The 17884-nt window shown below is 44.4% G+C and overlaps 1 protein-coding gene across 1 annotated transcript in view; it reads left to right on the top strand.

The window, feature by feature from the left end:
- Positions 1-15459, top strand: part of GABBR1 (gamma-aminobutyric acid type B receptor subunit 1) — a 126000-nt gene extending 110541 nt beyond the window's left edge. The window contains exons 17-23 of the mRNA XM_070936756.1: positions 2012-2128; positions 3385-3492; positions 8123-8216; positions 9042-9169; positions 11043-11171; positions 11953-12096; positions 13569-15459. Coding sequence (XP_070792857.1) covers positions 2012-2128; positions 3385-3492; positions 8123-8216; positions 9042-9169; positions 11043-11171; positions 11953-12096; positions 13569-13814 — 966 coding nt within the window. The 3' untranslated portion in view covers positions 13815-15459. The remainder of the gene's footprint in view (positions 1-2011; positions 2129-3384; positions 3493-8122; positions 8217-9041; positions 9170-11042; positions 11172-11952; positions 12097-13568) is intronic.
- Positions 15460-17884: the final 2425 nt, after the last annotated feature.

Raw genomic sequence — 17884 nt, 5'->3', positions numbered from 1 at the left:
TTTTCATTGCGTTGCTCCAAATGCTCCAAAATATCCAAAACATTTCTAATACTATTTCATAATTGTCTTTTAGGTAAAAACCCACATTGATCTTCATGAATAAAGTCCTGTAAAATTAAGGCAGAACAAAATCTTATTGGGTACTGATTCTTGAAATATCTTGCACTGTTGATCTCTACTGGGTAGATAATAGATTAAAGTCTTTGCTAGAGCCCCTGTAGAACTTGTGACACAAAAACAAATGAAAAACTTTGCCACAAACTCCAGTGGAAACTGGCAGTTTGTTGGCACAGTTGGCAACTGGTGGAATTTCCCAAATTTAATTAAAACTGTTCTTTGTAATACTATTGAATGCTAGTCTCATAATCTTAGTGCTATATAAACCAGGGGTGGGTTCTACTTACCTTTACTACCGGTTCACAACGGGATTGCGTGCACACTCTCGCTTCGCTCGCGCACGTACCTTGCTTCTGCGCATGCGCAGATCACTTCTGATGAAGTCAGGGTCAGTGGGCGGAGCCTCCCGCCGGTTTTACTACCGGTTCTATAGAACCGGTCCGAATCAGGGGCAACCCATCACTGATATAAACCCAAGGATATTTTCAAATTGTTGTGCGCAAATGTCACAATATCCCACAATTTGGGAAAAAAGTTTAATAGGCAGCTCAGCACATTTTCAATCATAGCATTTCTAACCTGCAATATTGAAATGAAGAAACATAGTTGAATGGGTTGCCGGTAGAAGTGTTATTTTCATACATTTTAAACCGTTACATTATTTATACCACTTAAAGTGGCCTCAGTTCTGAAATAATAGAACGTTATTCTGTTATTTCAGAACTGAGGCCACTTAAATGGTATAAATTGGAAGGGACCTTGGAGGTCTTCTAGTCCAATGACATAGGGTCTCAAGCAGGAGACCCTATATCATTTCAGGCAAATGGCTGTCCAGTCTGGCACCACAACTTTTGGAGGCAAGCCATTTAATAAGATTTAATCTAACGTTTTTTAAATGAGAGAGAATTCAGGTGGTTCTCAATTTTTGACCACAATTGAGCCTAACATTTCTCTTGCTAAGCAAGACAGTTGTTAATTTTGCCCCATTTTACGATTTTTCTTGCCACAGCTGTTAAGTGAATCACTGCAGTTGTTAAATTAGTAACATGATTGTTAAATTAATCTGGTGGATTCCCTATTGACTTTGCTTGTCAGACTGTCGCAAAATGTGACCACATGACCCCAGGACACTGCTACCATCATAAATATGAGTGAGTTGCCAAGCATCTAAATTTTGATCATGTGACCGTGGGGATGCTGCAATGGTTTGAAGTGTGAAAAACGGTCATGTCGCTTTTTTTCCAGTGCTGTCGTAACTTCGAAAGGTCACTAGTTGAAATGTTGTAAGTTGAGAACTATTTATAGCAAGGGGGGTCAAACTCAAGGCTTGGGGCCACATCCAGCCCACAGGGTGCTTAGATCTGGCCTGTGGGCTGCCCTGGAAACAGCAAAGGACCGGCCTGCGGTGCTTTTGACAGTGAAAACGGAGTTCGTGAGGGCTGTGAGTGGCCCTCCCAGGCTCCATTTTCGCTGGCAGAGGGTTGTAGGAGGCTGCACAGCCGAAAAAGGAGCTTGGGAGCCCGTTTTCGCTGGCAGAGCGCTCGGGCCGTTACAGGTACCCCAACACAAGTGATGTGCCAGCCACGCCCACCCTGGCCACACCCACCACATCCCCCAAAGTCAAACACAACCCTGATGTGGCCCTCAATGAAATCGAGTTTGACACCCCTGATCTATAGTGTTAGAAAATGCATCAACTCTCTGTGGTATAGATATCTCTTGGGAAAGTCCCAGATTCTCTTGGTTGATTAAGAGCTTTGTGGAAGTTCTGACATTCTTTTGTGATGAGATACTTTAAAGGAAGATATTGACTTAATGGATTTTTAGAACTAGAAAAATCTGGTAATAAAGGCTACTGTTTTCTTACTATTCTTTTCCCCCACCCCACTTCCAGGCTCGGCTTTGGCTCCTGGGTTTGGGTTTTAGCCTTGGCTATGGCAGCATGTTTACCAAAATCTGGTGGGTGCACACCGTCTTCACCAAGAAAGAAGAGAAGAAAGAACGACGGAAGGTGTGTGTTTTGTCTTGTTATCACTCTGGGCTGAGTCATTCAAATTAAGCGAGAAATACAGAGAAAAAATTTGGATGTACCATGTATTTCTTTTGAACTCTATTATTTTTGGAAACAATTCAGAATTGGCTTGGGGTCACCCCAAGACAGAATTGGCCTAGATTTGCTCCTAAATTACAAGGGTGTTCATCCTTTTCTATTCCGCAAGAATTTAATCTTGAAATCATGCCACACCCTTGATCCACTAAAATAATTGTTGATAGAGATTAGTGTTTCCAGATACTTTATCTTTTATATCTGGTGGGTGTGTCTTTAGGTGAAAGGATTTAACATACAAGTTCATAAATCTTAGCAAAGCCCAGGTCTAAGAGTGTATTTACACCTGAGTTTTGCTACGATTTATGACTGGCTGCAGATTTGGAGGGGAGTACACCATTCTCAGGGTGGGAGGGCTAGTAAATTTGATCTTACAACCCATACTTCAGAAAAGGCATAATTAAGTTCTCAGAGTTCCTTAGCCATGGATACCATGTTTTCTCTCTCTCCGTGTGTGTCCTTAGCCTCTTGTTTAAACACTGCTGAACTTTGTTTTTTTGATTTATTGCTTTACGGTGTTGTATTTTTACATTTATGTTGATAAATTTCCCAAGGAACTGTCACTGCAGGAACAGAACTTAAATTCATAGGCACATTGAGGAGGCTGCCTTATATTACCGGTAAATCAAACCATTGAACCATGCAGCCTGGTATTGTTGTGACTGGGACTCCAGTCCTCTCTGGATGCAAAACAGGAATTTGCACACAACCTGTTTCCCAGAACATCTTTGTGTTGTGTTATTTCTTAACTTTAAGTCCACTTTTTCCATTAAACTTTTGACACAAGGTCTTGGATTTCCCACACTTTCTCAACTTTCCTCAGTCTGATGCCTTCCAGGTAATATTCATTTCAATTCCCTGGTTTATGAGAGTCTGAAAACCAACTACATAAATGGCACCAGCTTGGGAAAAAGTTGCTCCCATAATCAAAAAGGAAGCATGTGAAATAGGTGTGTATTGTTTCCATATTACCCAATAATACACGATAAACACATTGGGTAAACAATAATCATTATTGTAATTGACTAGATGGATCCATGGTCTGAAAACTCAAGGCAGCTTGAATTTGTGACTTCCAGGATCCGTGAAATTTCATATATTCTATTCTATCCCTTTGAGTGGGTTCAGCCCCCAGTTCTCTCTCTCCTTTTTTTCCACAGACTTTGGAACCCTGGAAACTCTATGCCACTGTTGGATTGCTTGTTGGGCTCGATTTTGTCATCTTGGCTATCTGGCAAATAGTTAACCCACTGAAACGCACAACAGAGGTAACATCCTAAGATGGCGTCATTTCAAAGCAAGCTATAGGTTCAAGGATTCCAGGAGACAGGGCCAGATTGTTGAAACGGCTGTTGCAGTCATGGGTTTCAAATCCCGGCGCTACCAGTTCATTATCGGGAGCGTGCGGGTGTACGTGCTTGCTTTGCAAGCGTGCAGCACTTCTGCGGCACATGCGCAGAAGGTTCTGCAAATGCACAGAGCATTTTTTATGACATCTGGGTGGGTGGGCGGAGCCTCCCGCCGCTGTCACTACTGGTTCGCTCAGACCGGGGCGAACCAGTAGCAACCCACCACTGGGCTGTTGGTACCATTAGTACCAAGATACGTGAAACAGCAATTTTAAAAAATTATGTGGAGCATACAAGACTGCCTTTCTATTATTAGCCTACAAAGTTTTAGTGAGTTAAACAGGCAAAAATTATGTTAGCCTGGACCAGAAGGTCTGTCTTTTCAGCAATGAAGTATTGCTTTATCAAACATGCTTATATTAAAAGCATCTTCAAAAGAAGATTCCACATTCCTATTAGATCAATGAGGGGAACCTTGTGGCCTCCCAGTTACTGTTATTTGTAATATCCCTCTTCACTGGCCCTGCAGGCTGGAGATCCTGTAAGGTGTCGTTCTGGAACCACAGAGAGAATAGAATAGAATAACAGAGTTGGAAGGGACCTTGGAGGTCTTCTAAGAGCCCAACCCCCTGCTTAGGCAGGAAAGAGGACTACTAGTCCCATGTTACTGGAGACGGTTCTCATTCCACTGACCGCTGTGTTGTTGTTTTTCTTTTACAGAAAAGCCAACAGTTGCAATCAAGGTTAATGGCACTAAATTTGAAGCCAGGAAATTTGGTGGGGGGGGGGAATTATTGCTGCCTTAGGCATGGAATAAAGTGAGTGACTTTGGATCAGTCACTTTTTCTCTGCCTTAGGAAGAAGGCAATGACAAATCTCCTCTGAAAGTTTTGGCAAGGAAACTGCATAGATTTGTCCATGCAGTCACCAGGAGTCAGGGATGGCTTGATGGACCATAACTAAAAGCAATGTATTGTAGAAAAGTCTGCCTCTCTTGGATGCCCATCTCTCCTCTATGGCCCAGTTCCCCTGATTCTTCCCTTAAAACATAGCCCCATAATCTCCCAAACATTTACCGCCTCTCGTTTTTGAGTTTCTCCCACCACCCTTCATATCTGTGCTGGCTGCATTCACATGATATGCTTGCCTTAATCCTGGTTTAATCAATTCGTTCCATTTTTGGAATTGATACAGCAATACTTAACTGGCCCGGCCAACAGAGACAGTTGTAAGCAGAGGAGAATTTTGTAAACTCACTTTATTGACACTCAGCCTCTGAGTCTTGAGTTTTACAAGCTCCTGTTAATTACTGGCCTTTACTGCAGTTGTAGATATCATGTGGGAGATCATGGGGTTGATCCTTCCCTCGGGCTCAGCCTCGTCATCTCCTATGTCTCACCTCTTTGGTATGTCCCTGCACTTTCTTCTCCTCTTCCATTATCTCAACCTGTTGAGAAAATTGTTTTTCTCCCTTCTTTGCTCTCCTTTCTGTTCTTGGCATATTTGTCCATATCTTGGTTGAATCGTGATTCCCAGTCTGAGTTGAAATATACAGTCCTCGACATATGACCACAATTGAGCCCAAAATTTATGTTGTCAAGTGAGACATTTGTTAAGTGAGTATTGCCCCATATTACGCCTTCCCTTGCCACAGTTGTTAAGTGAATCACTGCAGTTGTTAAATTAGTAACACGGTTGTTATGTGAATCTGGCTTCCCCATTGACTTTGCTTGTCAAAAGGTTGCAAAAGGAGATCACATGAAGCCCCGGATACTGCAACCGTCATAAATATGAAGCAGTTGCCAAGTGGTCCGAATGTAAATCACATGACCATAGGGATGCTGCAGTGGTCATAAGTCACTTTTTTCAGTGTCACTGTAACTTCAAACGGTCACTAAGCAAACTGTTGTAAGTTGAGTTGTATGTAAAGATCTATCCCAGGATCCTTTCCTTCTTTGACTGAATTTAATTTAGGACTTATGGTTCTGGGAAGGGCTAAAACTTCGGTGTTCCTTCCCCCTGACCTAAAAATATATCACAAGGGAAGAGGTGCAAATGACAAAATGATCGTTGTGAAATATGGACGCAAGCTCTGTTCTTTTGCACATTCACTGTGATATTGCATGCAATAAGAGTCAGGTGTTTTCAGTGTGATGTCACAACATCCATTTCTTCATGATGATGAAACAGTCCTAGGCTGCATAAACAGAGGGATAGAATCAAGATCATATGAAGTATTAATATCACTTTATAATGCCTTGGTAAGGCCACACTTGGAATACGGCATCCAGTTTTGATTGCCACGACGTAAAAAAGATGTGGAGCAGGGGTGAAATGCTCCCAATTCAGACTGGATCACCCAATCTGGTAGTGATGGCAAAGGATGGTTTGGAGAACCAATAGCAAAAATCCCTGCCTCCTCCCCATGCCCAGCTGAGCCACGCGATCATCAGAGGCTTTTTTTTTTACTTTTAAAAGCATTTTTTGTACAACCTCTTCGACCGAAAAAATGCTTTTAAAAGTAAAAAAAAAAAAGCCTCTGATGATCGCGCGGCTCAGCTGGGATCGTCAGAGGCTTTTAAAAGCATTTTTTCTACAACCTCTTTGGCTGAAGAGGTTGTAGAAAAAAATGCTTTTAAAAGCCTCTGACGATCCCAGCTGAGTTGCCTGAGGAACAAAACTCTTCAGGATGGTCTGGGGCGGGGGAGGGGTGTGTGAATCGGCCTGGCGACTTTGGTGAACATGGCGGGCCCCACGATTCACAGCTGGTCACCCCTCTAGCCGTCCAGCAGGCAGTTCAGGGCAGACAATGGTTGCGATGACTTCACTCCTCAGCAATGTGAGGAGCCACTGCCTAAGCCCTCTCCATGCCCAGGAGCCAAGCCGAGCCGAATGGAACGGGAGACACTTTAGAGGCTCCCGTTCGGCTCGGCTCGGCTCCTGGGCTCAGAGAGGGCTTAGGTGGTGGCGGCGGCGGCTCCTCACATTGCTGGGGAGTGAAGTCATTGCAACCATTGTCTGCCCTGAGCTGCCCACTGGGCGGCCAGAGGGGTGACCAGCCACAAACTGTGGGGCCTGCCTTGTTCCCCGAAGCTGCCGGGCAGATTTCCCCCCCATGCTGTCCCGAAGAGGTTTGTTCCTCAGGCTGTGCCCCAACCCAAATCCCCGCTGCCTGGAACTGCCTGAAAATGTCCAAAGGGTGGAGGCCGGCGGGTGGGCGGGGCTACATGTGGACTATAAGACACACCCAGATTTTCACCCTCTTTTTGGGGGTAAAAAGGTGCGTCTTGTCCTCCAAAAAATACGGTAAGTCCAACCCACCTTGAATTCCGTTGACTCTTATTTACCGCCTCTTTGCTTTGACAGCTAATAATAAATATTCTTGTAGAGAGTTTAAGCATGCACTAAACTTTTATATTCATCCCAACTGCCTGGACTACTGATTTTCCTTGCTTGATATTTACATTGTCAACTGCCCAGAGAGTGCTATAAAGTATTATGGGGCAATATGTAAGCCTAAATGCTATTGCTATTGTTAAATTACCGTTTCACCCTCTTCCACGCCCTTCTCTAGAAAAGAGAATATCAGGATTGAACTGTGAAGTCCTGGTGCTTTCCAAGCTTGGTTGTTTTCTTGCAGATGTTTTATTACCCAGCTATGTAACGTCATCAGTGCTAGAAGGGAGTGGGGTTTGCTCTCTTTTCATATACAGTAGCTTCTCCTGCCAGTGTTGCTGAGGGTGATTTTCTCCTTGGTGGTTTCTTGACTAGGGTATTCCCTTATATATAGGCTTCTTTATAGGCTTCTTTATGCTGTATCTGTTTGAGACAGGGATAGGTAGGTAGGTAGGTAGGTAGGTAGGTAGGTAGGTAGGTAGATAGATAGATAGATAGATAGATAGATAGATAGATAGATAGATAGATAGATAGATGATAAATAGATGATAGATGATTGATTAATAGATAGATAGATAGATAGATAGATAGATAGATAGATAGATAGATAGATAGATAGATAGATAGATGATAGGTAGGTAGGTAGGTAGGTAGGTAGATGATAAATAGATGATAGATAGATGATAGATAGATAGAAAGATAGAGCTAGAGATATAGAGATATAGAGATATATATAATCATCTTGATCCTTATAGTGCATCCTTAAGAAATAGTTTATTTTTTATCTTTTTTATTTTAATTTAATTTATATGCCGCCCTTCTCCGGAGACTCAGGGCGGCTTACAGTGTGTTAAGCAATAGCCTTCATACTTTTGTATATTTTATACAAAGTCAGCTTATTACCCCCACAAACTGGGTCCTCAATTTACCTACCTTAGAAAGGATGGAAGGCTGAGTCAACCTTGAGCCTTGGCGAGATTTGAACTTACTTTAATTGCAGACAGCTGGTGTTAAATTACAGTGCTTTTTTAGTCTGCAGAGCTATCCAGGCTCCTAGTTAACAGTGTACCTTGCCTTATTCAGCTTATTATGTGCTTTGTCTCTTCTGCTTCCAATGTCTTCATCCTGACATGTCTTCATCCATTCCACTAAGGAATTTACCAAAGAGGAGCCTAAAAGTGACATTGATGTGCTGATCCTACCCAAGCTGGAGCATTGCAGTTCCGAAAAAATGAACACTTGGCTGGGTGAGCCTCTCCGGGAAAAGAAGGGTGTTTGTCCCAAGTCCACTTCCGCTCATCCCAAGGTTTCAGTGTCCTTTCTTTTCCTTGGCTAGCCCTGCAACCCTGCCCAGTCTTGCCTTAGTTCAGAACTGGACAACTCGGTCACTGTCCTGCATTCTGGACTGAATCTTACATGTCCTGAATATTTTTGGGGTTCTAGTCTACTGCCCAATCTCCCCCCCCCAGGAGTTCCTTCTGTACATATGTATTTTACCAGTCCAAAATGGATTGTCATAGGAAATTGGGGAGGAAATGCTGGAGGGCAGGATCCTGGAGACAAGAGTCAGCCAGGTGGCTCTGCCAAGAATACTGGGCATGAATTGCCTGCCATTTGGTGCCCTCTCTCTTTGTTACATTTGGTTTGTACTCAATGATCATTGCTGGTTTTTATTTTTATTTTTTTTACACTGTTTGGAAGCTGATTAGGCAAGCCTTCCTCCATCTGGTACATTGGCTGCCCAGTGACCAGCAATTAGGCTACCTGGAAATTTGGGGAGATTTAATCCTTGGAGGAGAAGGGTGGCTGGTTTAAAGTCCTGTTAAAATCTGTGTTTTTTAAAATTTCTTTTTGATTCTTGCTTTGTTATTATGTGTTGCTTTTTTCTTGTAAACGTCCTTGAATGTTTCATAAAAGAAGTGAGCTACCTAACTATCTAAAGAGTGAGAGAGTGAAGGGGGGTGGGGTGGAGGGCAGAATCTACTGCCAACCTTCCTAAGGTTGTTCTACATCCACGCTCCCATTGGAACCTCTTCCCCTTCCACCACCTTCACACTTCTCCCTCCCCACAGGTATCTTCTATGGCTTCAAGGGACTGCTGCTACTTTTAGGCATCTTCCTGGCCTATGAGACAAAGGGAGTCTCCACAGAGAAGATCAATGACCACCGAGCTGTGGGCATGGCAATCTATAATGTGGCTGTAAGTGGTTTGTTTCCAATGATTGGCAATCATCTCTGCCAATTGACCACCTGAGTGCAGCAGTGAAGTTGAGAGTACAAGTAATTAGAAGAGTGTTCAGTTTCTCCTCCATCTAAAGGGAAGGAAGAAGGTTTGGGCCAACATTTCTGCCTTAGCAGGGCTCAGAATGGGGATTGGGCCACTTCTAATTTGTCGTGCAGTTGTCTTGTTTTGGGCTACTTTGCCTCACACTGGGGGTTGCATGTTAGATCTCTTTTTGTAAAGCGGAAGGAAGATGATCTTCACATATCTGCAAGCTCTGTTGCCAAGGTAACAAGACGTAGAATATTTTTTTAAAGTCCAGGATGTCTAGATAATGTTGGGAAGTGGAAGATTCACTGAACTATAAGAATACTTTAAAAACAGAATGGAACGGAATGGAATACTTTATTTGGCCAAGTGTGATTAGACACACATGGAATTTGTCTCCAGTGTACAAGCTCTCAGTGTACATGCAAAACAACAAATAATAATAATAATAATAATAATAACAACAACAACAACAACAACAACAACAACAACAACAAGAGAAAGTAGTAAAAAAAGATGAGAAGGATAATAATGATAATACAGCCATACTACAAGGGTAAATTTACTTGATTTAGTATATTCACCAAATTTATATTTAGAATTTAGGATTCTAAATCTATATATATAAAAGCGAAAACCACTCACGCCGTAATCACAAAATCTCCAGAACCGTAAAGCCTACAAACTTGAAATTTGCCACGTATGTTCCTCTTGGCTTCTAGGTGCTCACTAAGAAAGGATTTTTCAAAATGACCATCAGAGCATTAGCATTTCCTATATTATTATAACACGCTCTGATGCTAATTAGTTAGATGTTCTATTCCCCCTCTCAACCTGAAAATAACTGGAGAGAATGGGATAACATAGGACAAACTTCATGGAGAGAAGGGGCTAGAAAGCCTGAAGGAGAGAAGGGGATAGGATAGATGTTTCTGTGGGGCAAGGCTGAGGGAGAGAAGGGGAGAGGAGAAGCCAATCGTAACTACTCATTAATTTTCAAGATGTAAGTGTCCATTTATCAAGCCCGATCACATAGTGGGTTTTTTTTTTTTTTGCTTTAATTTATATGCCGCCCTTCTCCGGAGACTCAGGGCGGCTTACAATGCGTTAAGCAATAGCCTTCATACTTTTGTATATTTATACAAAGTCAGCTTATTGCCCCCACAATCTGGGTCCTCATTTCACCTACCTTTGAAAGGATGGAAAGCTGAGTCAACCTTGAGCCTGGTGAGATTTGAACTTGCAGTAATTGCAAGCAGCAGATGTTAATAACAGTGCTTTAGTCCACTGTACTACAGGCTCTTCCTTCTTTTGTTGCGAAGCATGGGGATCCAGCTAGTTTACAGTATATTTAAAAGGAGTAGGAGATACAATCAGACTTGGACAATTCTGTTATTATAGCCAATCTCAATAAAAGTAGATAAAACTTTCCTGTAGATTTCCTGGTGTGGTCTACCCACTGGGGTTGACACTTTGGGAGAGGAACTTCTGAACATCTAGCTGCAGCTCAGACAGGAAGTTTTGCTTCCCAGTGTTTAGAGTTGCTGTGATAACCATCTGCTTTCAGGAAGCCAACCTGTCCTGTTGGATGATGTTGAGGATATTATCTCTCCTTGGCCATAGGGGCCGGGTGAGCCTTAAAGGCTAGAAGCAAATTTCCTGACAGTTCCTACAACGGCTAGAGAATTCTGAGAGTTGAAGTCCACACGCCTTATGTTTGTCAAGGTTGTAAAATCCTGCTGTAGGACTTCCTGGGTGTGCTTTCTGGTGTAAGCTAACAGCCTGGAGCTTCTCCCTCTTGTAGGTGCTGTGTCTTATCACAGCCCCCGTGACCATGATCCTCAGCAGTCAACAGGATGCTGCCTTTGCCTTCGCCTCCCTTGCCATTGTCTTCTCCTCTTACATCACACTGGTTGTGCTGTTTGTGCCCAAGGTAAGTACTTCCCCTCTGACACCGTTTAAGTCATTCTCTAGCTCAGGGCTGGACAATTAATTTTCCCAAGGGGCCACCTGAGACTGGGACTATTATGGAGGTCCAAAGCAAAAGGGCTGTGAAGGTGCATAGATATGCATGCGTGCATTATGTAAATTGAAGAAAAAAAATAGGTAAAGGTTCCCCTTGCACATATGTGCTAGTCGTTCCCGACTCTAGGGGGCGGTGCTCATCTCCATTTCAAAGCTGAAGAGCCAGCGCTGTCCGAAGACATAACACTGTTAGCTTCCCACCAAAAGTGGTCCCTATTTTTCTACTTGCATTTTTTACGTGCTTTCGAACTGCTAGGTTGGCAGAAGCTGGGACAAGTAACGGGAGCTCACCCCGTTATGCGGCACTAGGGATTCGGACCGCTGAACTGCCGACCTTTCGATCAACAAGCTCAGCGTCTTAGCCGCTGAGCCACCGCATCCCTTTTGGAAAAAAAAATAGTCACTTTCAAAATAAAAGCAATGCAGTTGTATTGCATGCATGGCGTACACTATTACATTTGATTTTTAATTTTCGATTGATTTCATGTGAGCTGGACAGAGACAGCCAAAGAGCCAAATATGGATCAGGGGCTGTAAAATGCCCAGATCTGCTCTAGCCCATCCCAGACAATGGCCTTCTCAGGAAGGGAGCTGAAAAAGTAAAGGAAGCACATCTGGTCTTCCTGTTCTGGCTATCTTGCGCAGCCCTTTCCTAGCCATGAATTGCAGAAGTGTGGTTCTTGTTTCAGATGAGGCGCCTTATCACCCGTGGAGAATGGCAATCCGAGCAGCAGGACACCATGAAAACTGGCTCCTCCACCAACAACAACGAGGAGGAGAAATCACGGATGCTGGAGAAGGAGAACCGTGAACTGGAGAAGATCATTGCCGAGGTGGGGGCCATGTGTGACTTGGCGGGGGGCAGTCAGGGAGGGATGTTTGGCCCTTCCTTGCATTTCCATTATATTTTCTGCACAAGCTTCAGAGGTGGGTTTCAGCAGGTTCTGACCAGTTCTGGAGAACTGGTAGCGGAAATTTTGAGTAATTTGGAGAACCGGTAGTAAAAATTTTTGACTAGCACCGCCCCCATCTATTCTCTGCCTTTCAACTCCCAGCTGATCAGGAAGAAATGGGGATTTTGCACTATCCTTCCCTGGATTGGGGAGGGAATGGAGATTTTGCAGTATCCTTCCCCAGCCACGCCCACCAAGCCATGCCATGCCACACCCGCCATGCCACACCCACCAAGCCACATCCACAGAACCAGTAGTAAAACTTTTTGAAACCCACCACTGAAAAGCTTGTAATGCACAGTAGGGACTTTCTTGGATCCAGAGGGAAAAAACGTGGGGCAGAGAACAAAGCCATGATGGGAGGTGGCATGGGATTTCTTTCTACCTGACTTTGGGGCAGTTTCTTTCCTCAAAATTGTGAGAAACGCCATTGTGAATGTTTCCAGTGATCATTGATGGAAAATGCCAACCTTGGAGGTGCAAATCGGCCACCTGTAAAGACTAAGAATGTGGCACAACACTGCTTACTATTCATGAGCACCTTCCACACTCTTCTTAGAATATACTATTTTAGAAGTCTACAGAACTGAGAGTATGAAACAGCAAGAGAACTGAGCTCCCTTTTGATTGCTGGGCAGCCTCCTTGGAAGTGAGTTTTAGGTTTTGGGGTGGTCCTTTTGTGTGGGGAGGATTGCAGCTGCCTCCTCCTTGTATCTAAAGGACCAAGTTGAGAGCAGATCCTGGAGAAAAATCTATTATGTGGTCATTTAGAGTCAACACCAACTTGATGGCACATGATCAAGTCCTCCTGTGCCAACTTCCATCCCTTCCACCAGGATGCTGGGGGTCTTGACCCGTTGCTTCATAGACTCCTCCCTTCCTCCTTCCCAGGGATGGGTTTCAAAAATTTTAGCAAGGGTTTCTCTGCCCGGTTGCTGAGTGGGCGTGGCCATGTTGGGCATGGCCTAGTCGGCCTCCTGCACCATGGTGGGGGGGGGGGGCGTTTTTGCCCTCCCCAGGCTCAGGAGGCTTTCCTTGAACCTCCAGGGGGTGCAAACGGCCTCCCCAGGCTCCGGAGGACTTCTGGAGGCCGGAAATGGGCCCATTTCTGGCCTTTCTGAACTTCCAGTAGACCCGTTTTTCAGTCTCCCCGAGCCTCCACGCACACCCTGCACTTACCTGCATCCAAAATGGGCTGCATGGGGACTCCTGGGAAGGGAGGGGAGGGGAGGGGAGGGGTGGACGGGGCCAGCCAGGAGTGGGATTTGGGGGTTCTCCAAACTGCACAGAATCTTAGCTAGAGGTTCTTACAAACCACCAGCAACCCACCCCTGCTCCTTCCTCCCCCACAGAAAGAAGAGCGTGTCTCAGAGCTCCAGCAACAGCTGAAAGAGCGGCAGCAACTGCGTTCCCGGCGGCGCTCCTCCAACTGTGCAGCTGACAACCATTTCAACAACTCGGCTTCAGCTTCAGCAGCCACTGGCCCCAACCTTTACCAGCCCAGCCTGCCTCTCGTCCGCTGCCTGGTGGCTGAGCAGGCTGACAAGCTGGGACGCAACAACTGTGATGGGAGCCGTGTCCACCTGCTCTACAAGTGAAGGACCTTACAGACATCTGGAGAAAGGGAGAGTGGAGCTTTGTTTGGGTAGCTGGGGGAATGGGCATCTGGTGGGTGGGGACTCTGTAAAGCTGGCTGGGAAGGGGCTTTCCCCCCCCCCAAAAAAAAAAAAAAGAAAGGAAAAGGAATCATAATCCCTAGTCTTTGTAAAATATCTTTGTGTCTGTCCATCTGCTACCCCTGGAGCCTGGAATCCAAGTGGAAAATCTGGAGATTTATTTTAAAAGTAGGGAATCCCAAGGATACCCACATCTACACTTCCCACCCCCACTCCCACATCTCACCACTCTTCAAGTGTCACTACTCGGGAAGGGAGCAACTGGAAATATGGTTGTTGTAAACTCAAACTCTCAGTCTGCATGCCTTGGATGCTTGCAGGAATACGAGCGAGAAGAAATTCAGACTGAAAGGAGCACTGAAAACTGATGTAGTTTTTGCTCCTCTGTAAACTTACCTAGAGACAGATACCAGTAGATACAGATACCAGTAGATACAGCATTCAGGGACACCAATTTTGTATACAGTTGAGTTGTGATGTGGCAGTTGTATTGCGTCACTGATAGTCATACCATAATTCACAAGGGTCTTCTTTACAACAACGAGGACATTTTTTCCCGTTTTCGCTGCAACCTGATCGTTTGCAAAAGGGTCTATTTATTGCAAGCCGGTCTGTAGCACAGTTTTCCTGCAGCAGACAATTGGCATGAAAAAAAAAATCTGTTTCATGTAACCCCAAAGAGTTGCCTACTGTTGGACTGGAATGCATTGATTATGTACGTTCGTTATCAAAAGCACTTAAGTTTCCCAGTCTGATTCTGGCTGCCAATACAAGCAACCGCACAAAGGCGCAACCTGGCTGGCTCTGACGATAGCCATCATTCCTGTACAATCATGGGACAGAGTGGAGTCCCAGGTGGGCCACATCTATGTAAAGGTGAAGAGTGATGCAATGATGGAGGTGAAGGTTTAAAGTCAAAGGGAAAAATTGTAAAGGTGAAGGTGGAGCCCTTATTCAGAGGTATAGGCTATTGCTAGGGACAGGAGAGGGAACCTATCAGGTGACTTCCTTGTCCAGATGGTAATTAATTAACCACGAGATACGCCTTGTAGCAGAGTTCTTAAGAAAGCAAGCACCGTTCCTTGGATATGAGGGGATGGGATGGGCATTGCCTGATGCGAGAAGGTTAGCTTGGAGTCGTTTCTACAAATGTTGCAGTTCTCACTCAGCAACACCTGCCCATGCTTGGAAGTGTGTCCTCCTTTTGACACTGGGCCATGGAGAATTTCTAGACCATATTTAATTGCCGTTATTGCCTTCATCTTAGTTCACCTAAACAAGGAATGTGGGGTGCTGGAGCTACAGTGAAGTCAAGGATTGGCTAGGTTGCTGATGAACATTAGGGAACTGGGCCCAACGGTCTGACAAATGTATGCACCTCTGCATGCAGAATGCACACACGTGTGCCAGGTCCTCCCCATGCTTTTCCCATTTGGAGCACTTTATTATCCCAGCAGATATAGGAAAGTGAATGGGTGCTGCCTAGGATGGTGAGGGGAGCCCAGATGCCTGCCAGACTTTTCCACCAGTATACAGATGTTCTTTAGTAAAATTATACCATATGAAATACGTGTGTGTGTGTCATCTGTGGACAGTATGAATGTCTTCAATTTTGTGGTTCTGTTCTACATCCAGTGACAACATGAGCCCTACACAAAGTAACACGGAATGGAGCAAAGGGAATTCTCTTTCATGAAAGCGTTTTATTATTTTATTTATTATTATTATTATTATTATTATTATTATTATTATTATTATTATTATTCATATTTCTATGCCGCCCACTCTCCGAGGACTCTGGGCAGCTTACACCAAAGACAGTATACTAAATAGCATATTGCCCCCAACAATCTGGATCCTCATTTTACCCACCTCGGAAGGATGGAAGGCTGAGTCAACCTTGAGCCGGTGAGATTTGATCCACTGATCTGCTGAACTAGCAGTCAGCTGAAGTAGCTGCAGTACTGCACCCTAACCACTGCGCCACATTTTTGGTGCCATATATGTTTCCCCCATAACGTATAGGTACAACCTGTTCATTCTCTTACAGATACTCCTTGACTTAAAATCATTTGTTTAGTGACCATTTGAAGTTACAACAGCACTGGAAAAGTGACTTTTGACCATTTTTCACATTTTTGGCTGTTGGCAATGTCCCAGGGACATGCGATCCCCTTTTGCGACTTTTTGACAAGCAAAGTCAACGGGGAAGCCAAATTCACTTAACAACCGTGTTACTAAGTGCAGTGATTTTACTTAACTGTGGCAAATGAGGCAAAATTCAAAATTCACTTAACTGTCTTGGCTTAGCAATGGAAATTTTGGGCCTCTATTGTGGTGCCAGAACATACTTGACTACATGTATAGGAAATCAACGCATGTTACTCCAGAGCATCTCAATCTAGCAATCTAGCACCATCTAAATGTTTTGGTTTATAAACTTGCACCAGCTTTGACTGTTAACCGTACTTATTGGGAATGAGGGAAGGGCAAGCCGTTTGGCCCTGAAGTAAGTTTCACTGAGTTCATTAGGCTCCTCTTATAAGTCAGTTCATAAGAAAGTAGGGGGGGGGGGAAACCCTTCTGGTGGGCTTTTAAAATTGATTAAAAAAACATAGCCAGTTAATGCCAACTGTAATTGGCTGCTTCCGCAGGCTTGTAAAAACAATGTGTTTGAGAAAGCAGGTATAGTTGGGCTGTTTCCAAACTGTTCTTACTACTTTAAAAGAAAAGCTGTTCAGTGCCACTAATACCTGACTGGGAGGGTGTGTTGTATGTGTGTTTTGGAAAGCTTTGTTGGTGCAGCAGAGCCAAGGAAGCTAAGGAGTGTGGCTAGACTAGTCTGAAAAGCCTCTTTTAAAATACAGCCTTAATCTTTGCCGATGAATGAACAGATGAATTAGCCCAGTAGCCCTAAGGCGAAGGAGATCATTTCTCTCATAATGCCCAGCTCCTGGAGTTAAAACAGCTATGGAAAATGGCATAATAGTAAGATTGATGGAGGTCACATGAGCAGCACTGGCCAGCAAGCTTGCTCTGTTGCTGCCAAAACTGTGTGCCAGGACTGTTCTTCAGCATAGTTAGAAATTATAGAATTAGTCCGCTCTTTTATATACTGCAGATATAGCTCTCTAGAGATTCAACGTAAGATTTAACTGACATTAGACAATTATTTTAACTCCTTAGATAGGGGGCAACCAGAAAAATAGATTAGAAACTACCAGGAGCTAATATTACCTCAATTTCCTGCTTATCCAAAATGAGCAGCTTCTTCCCCATTAAAGAAAGGACTCTTAGAAGGTCCCATTTGTAGTGGTTGAGGTATTTTTTTAATTAGATTTTTGTCCCATTATTGTTAAATAACTCAAAGCAGCAATATTCCTTGCTCCTATTTTCCCCCCAAACAACAACCCTGTGAGATGGGTTAGGCTAAGAGAGTGACTGGCCCAAAGTCACCCAGTCGGTTTTCAGGCCCAAGGGAGGACTAGAACTCATAACCTCCTGATTTCTAGGCTGGCACTTTAATCACTAGGCCAAATTGGCTCTCAATACAGATTTATATACAAGATTTCGAGGTACGGGGTAATTGGGTCTTCCTCCATAACAACATTCTGGGTCCTATCCTCTAAGGCAGGGGTGTCAAACTCAAGGCCCGTGGGCTGGATCCGGCCCGTTGGGTGCTTAGATCTGGCCCGCCCTGGAAACAATGAAGGACTGGTCCATGGTGCCTCTGTCAGCAAAAACGGAGCTTGGGAGGGCCACACATGGCCCTCCTAGGCTCCATTTTCGGCCGCAACGGCCTTCTGCAACCTTCTGCCAGCGAAAACAGAGCTGCAGAGGGTTGCAGGAGGCCATTATGGCCTAAAACGGAGCTCGGGAGCCCATTTTCTCTGGCAGAGCGCTCGGGCCACTACAGGCGTCCCCCAACACAAGTGATGTCAAGCTGGCCATGCTCATCCTGGCCACACCCATCCCGGCCGCCAGAGGTCAAG

The sequence above is a fragment of the Pituophis catenifer genome, unplaced genomic scaffold (assembly GCF_029215685.1).
Source record: "Pituophis catenifer annectens isolate HBS135680 unplaced genomic scaffold, rPitCat1.0.hap2 SCAF_2, whole genome shotgun sequence".
NCBI classification, from domain to species: Eukaryota; Metazoa; Chordata; class Lepidosauria; order Squamata; family Colubridae; genus Pituophis; species Pituophis catenifer.
Note: the sequence above shows the minus strand (reverse complement) of the source record. Positions and strands in the feature narration are given on the sequence as shown.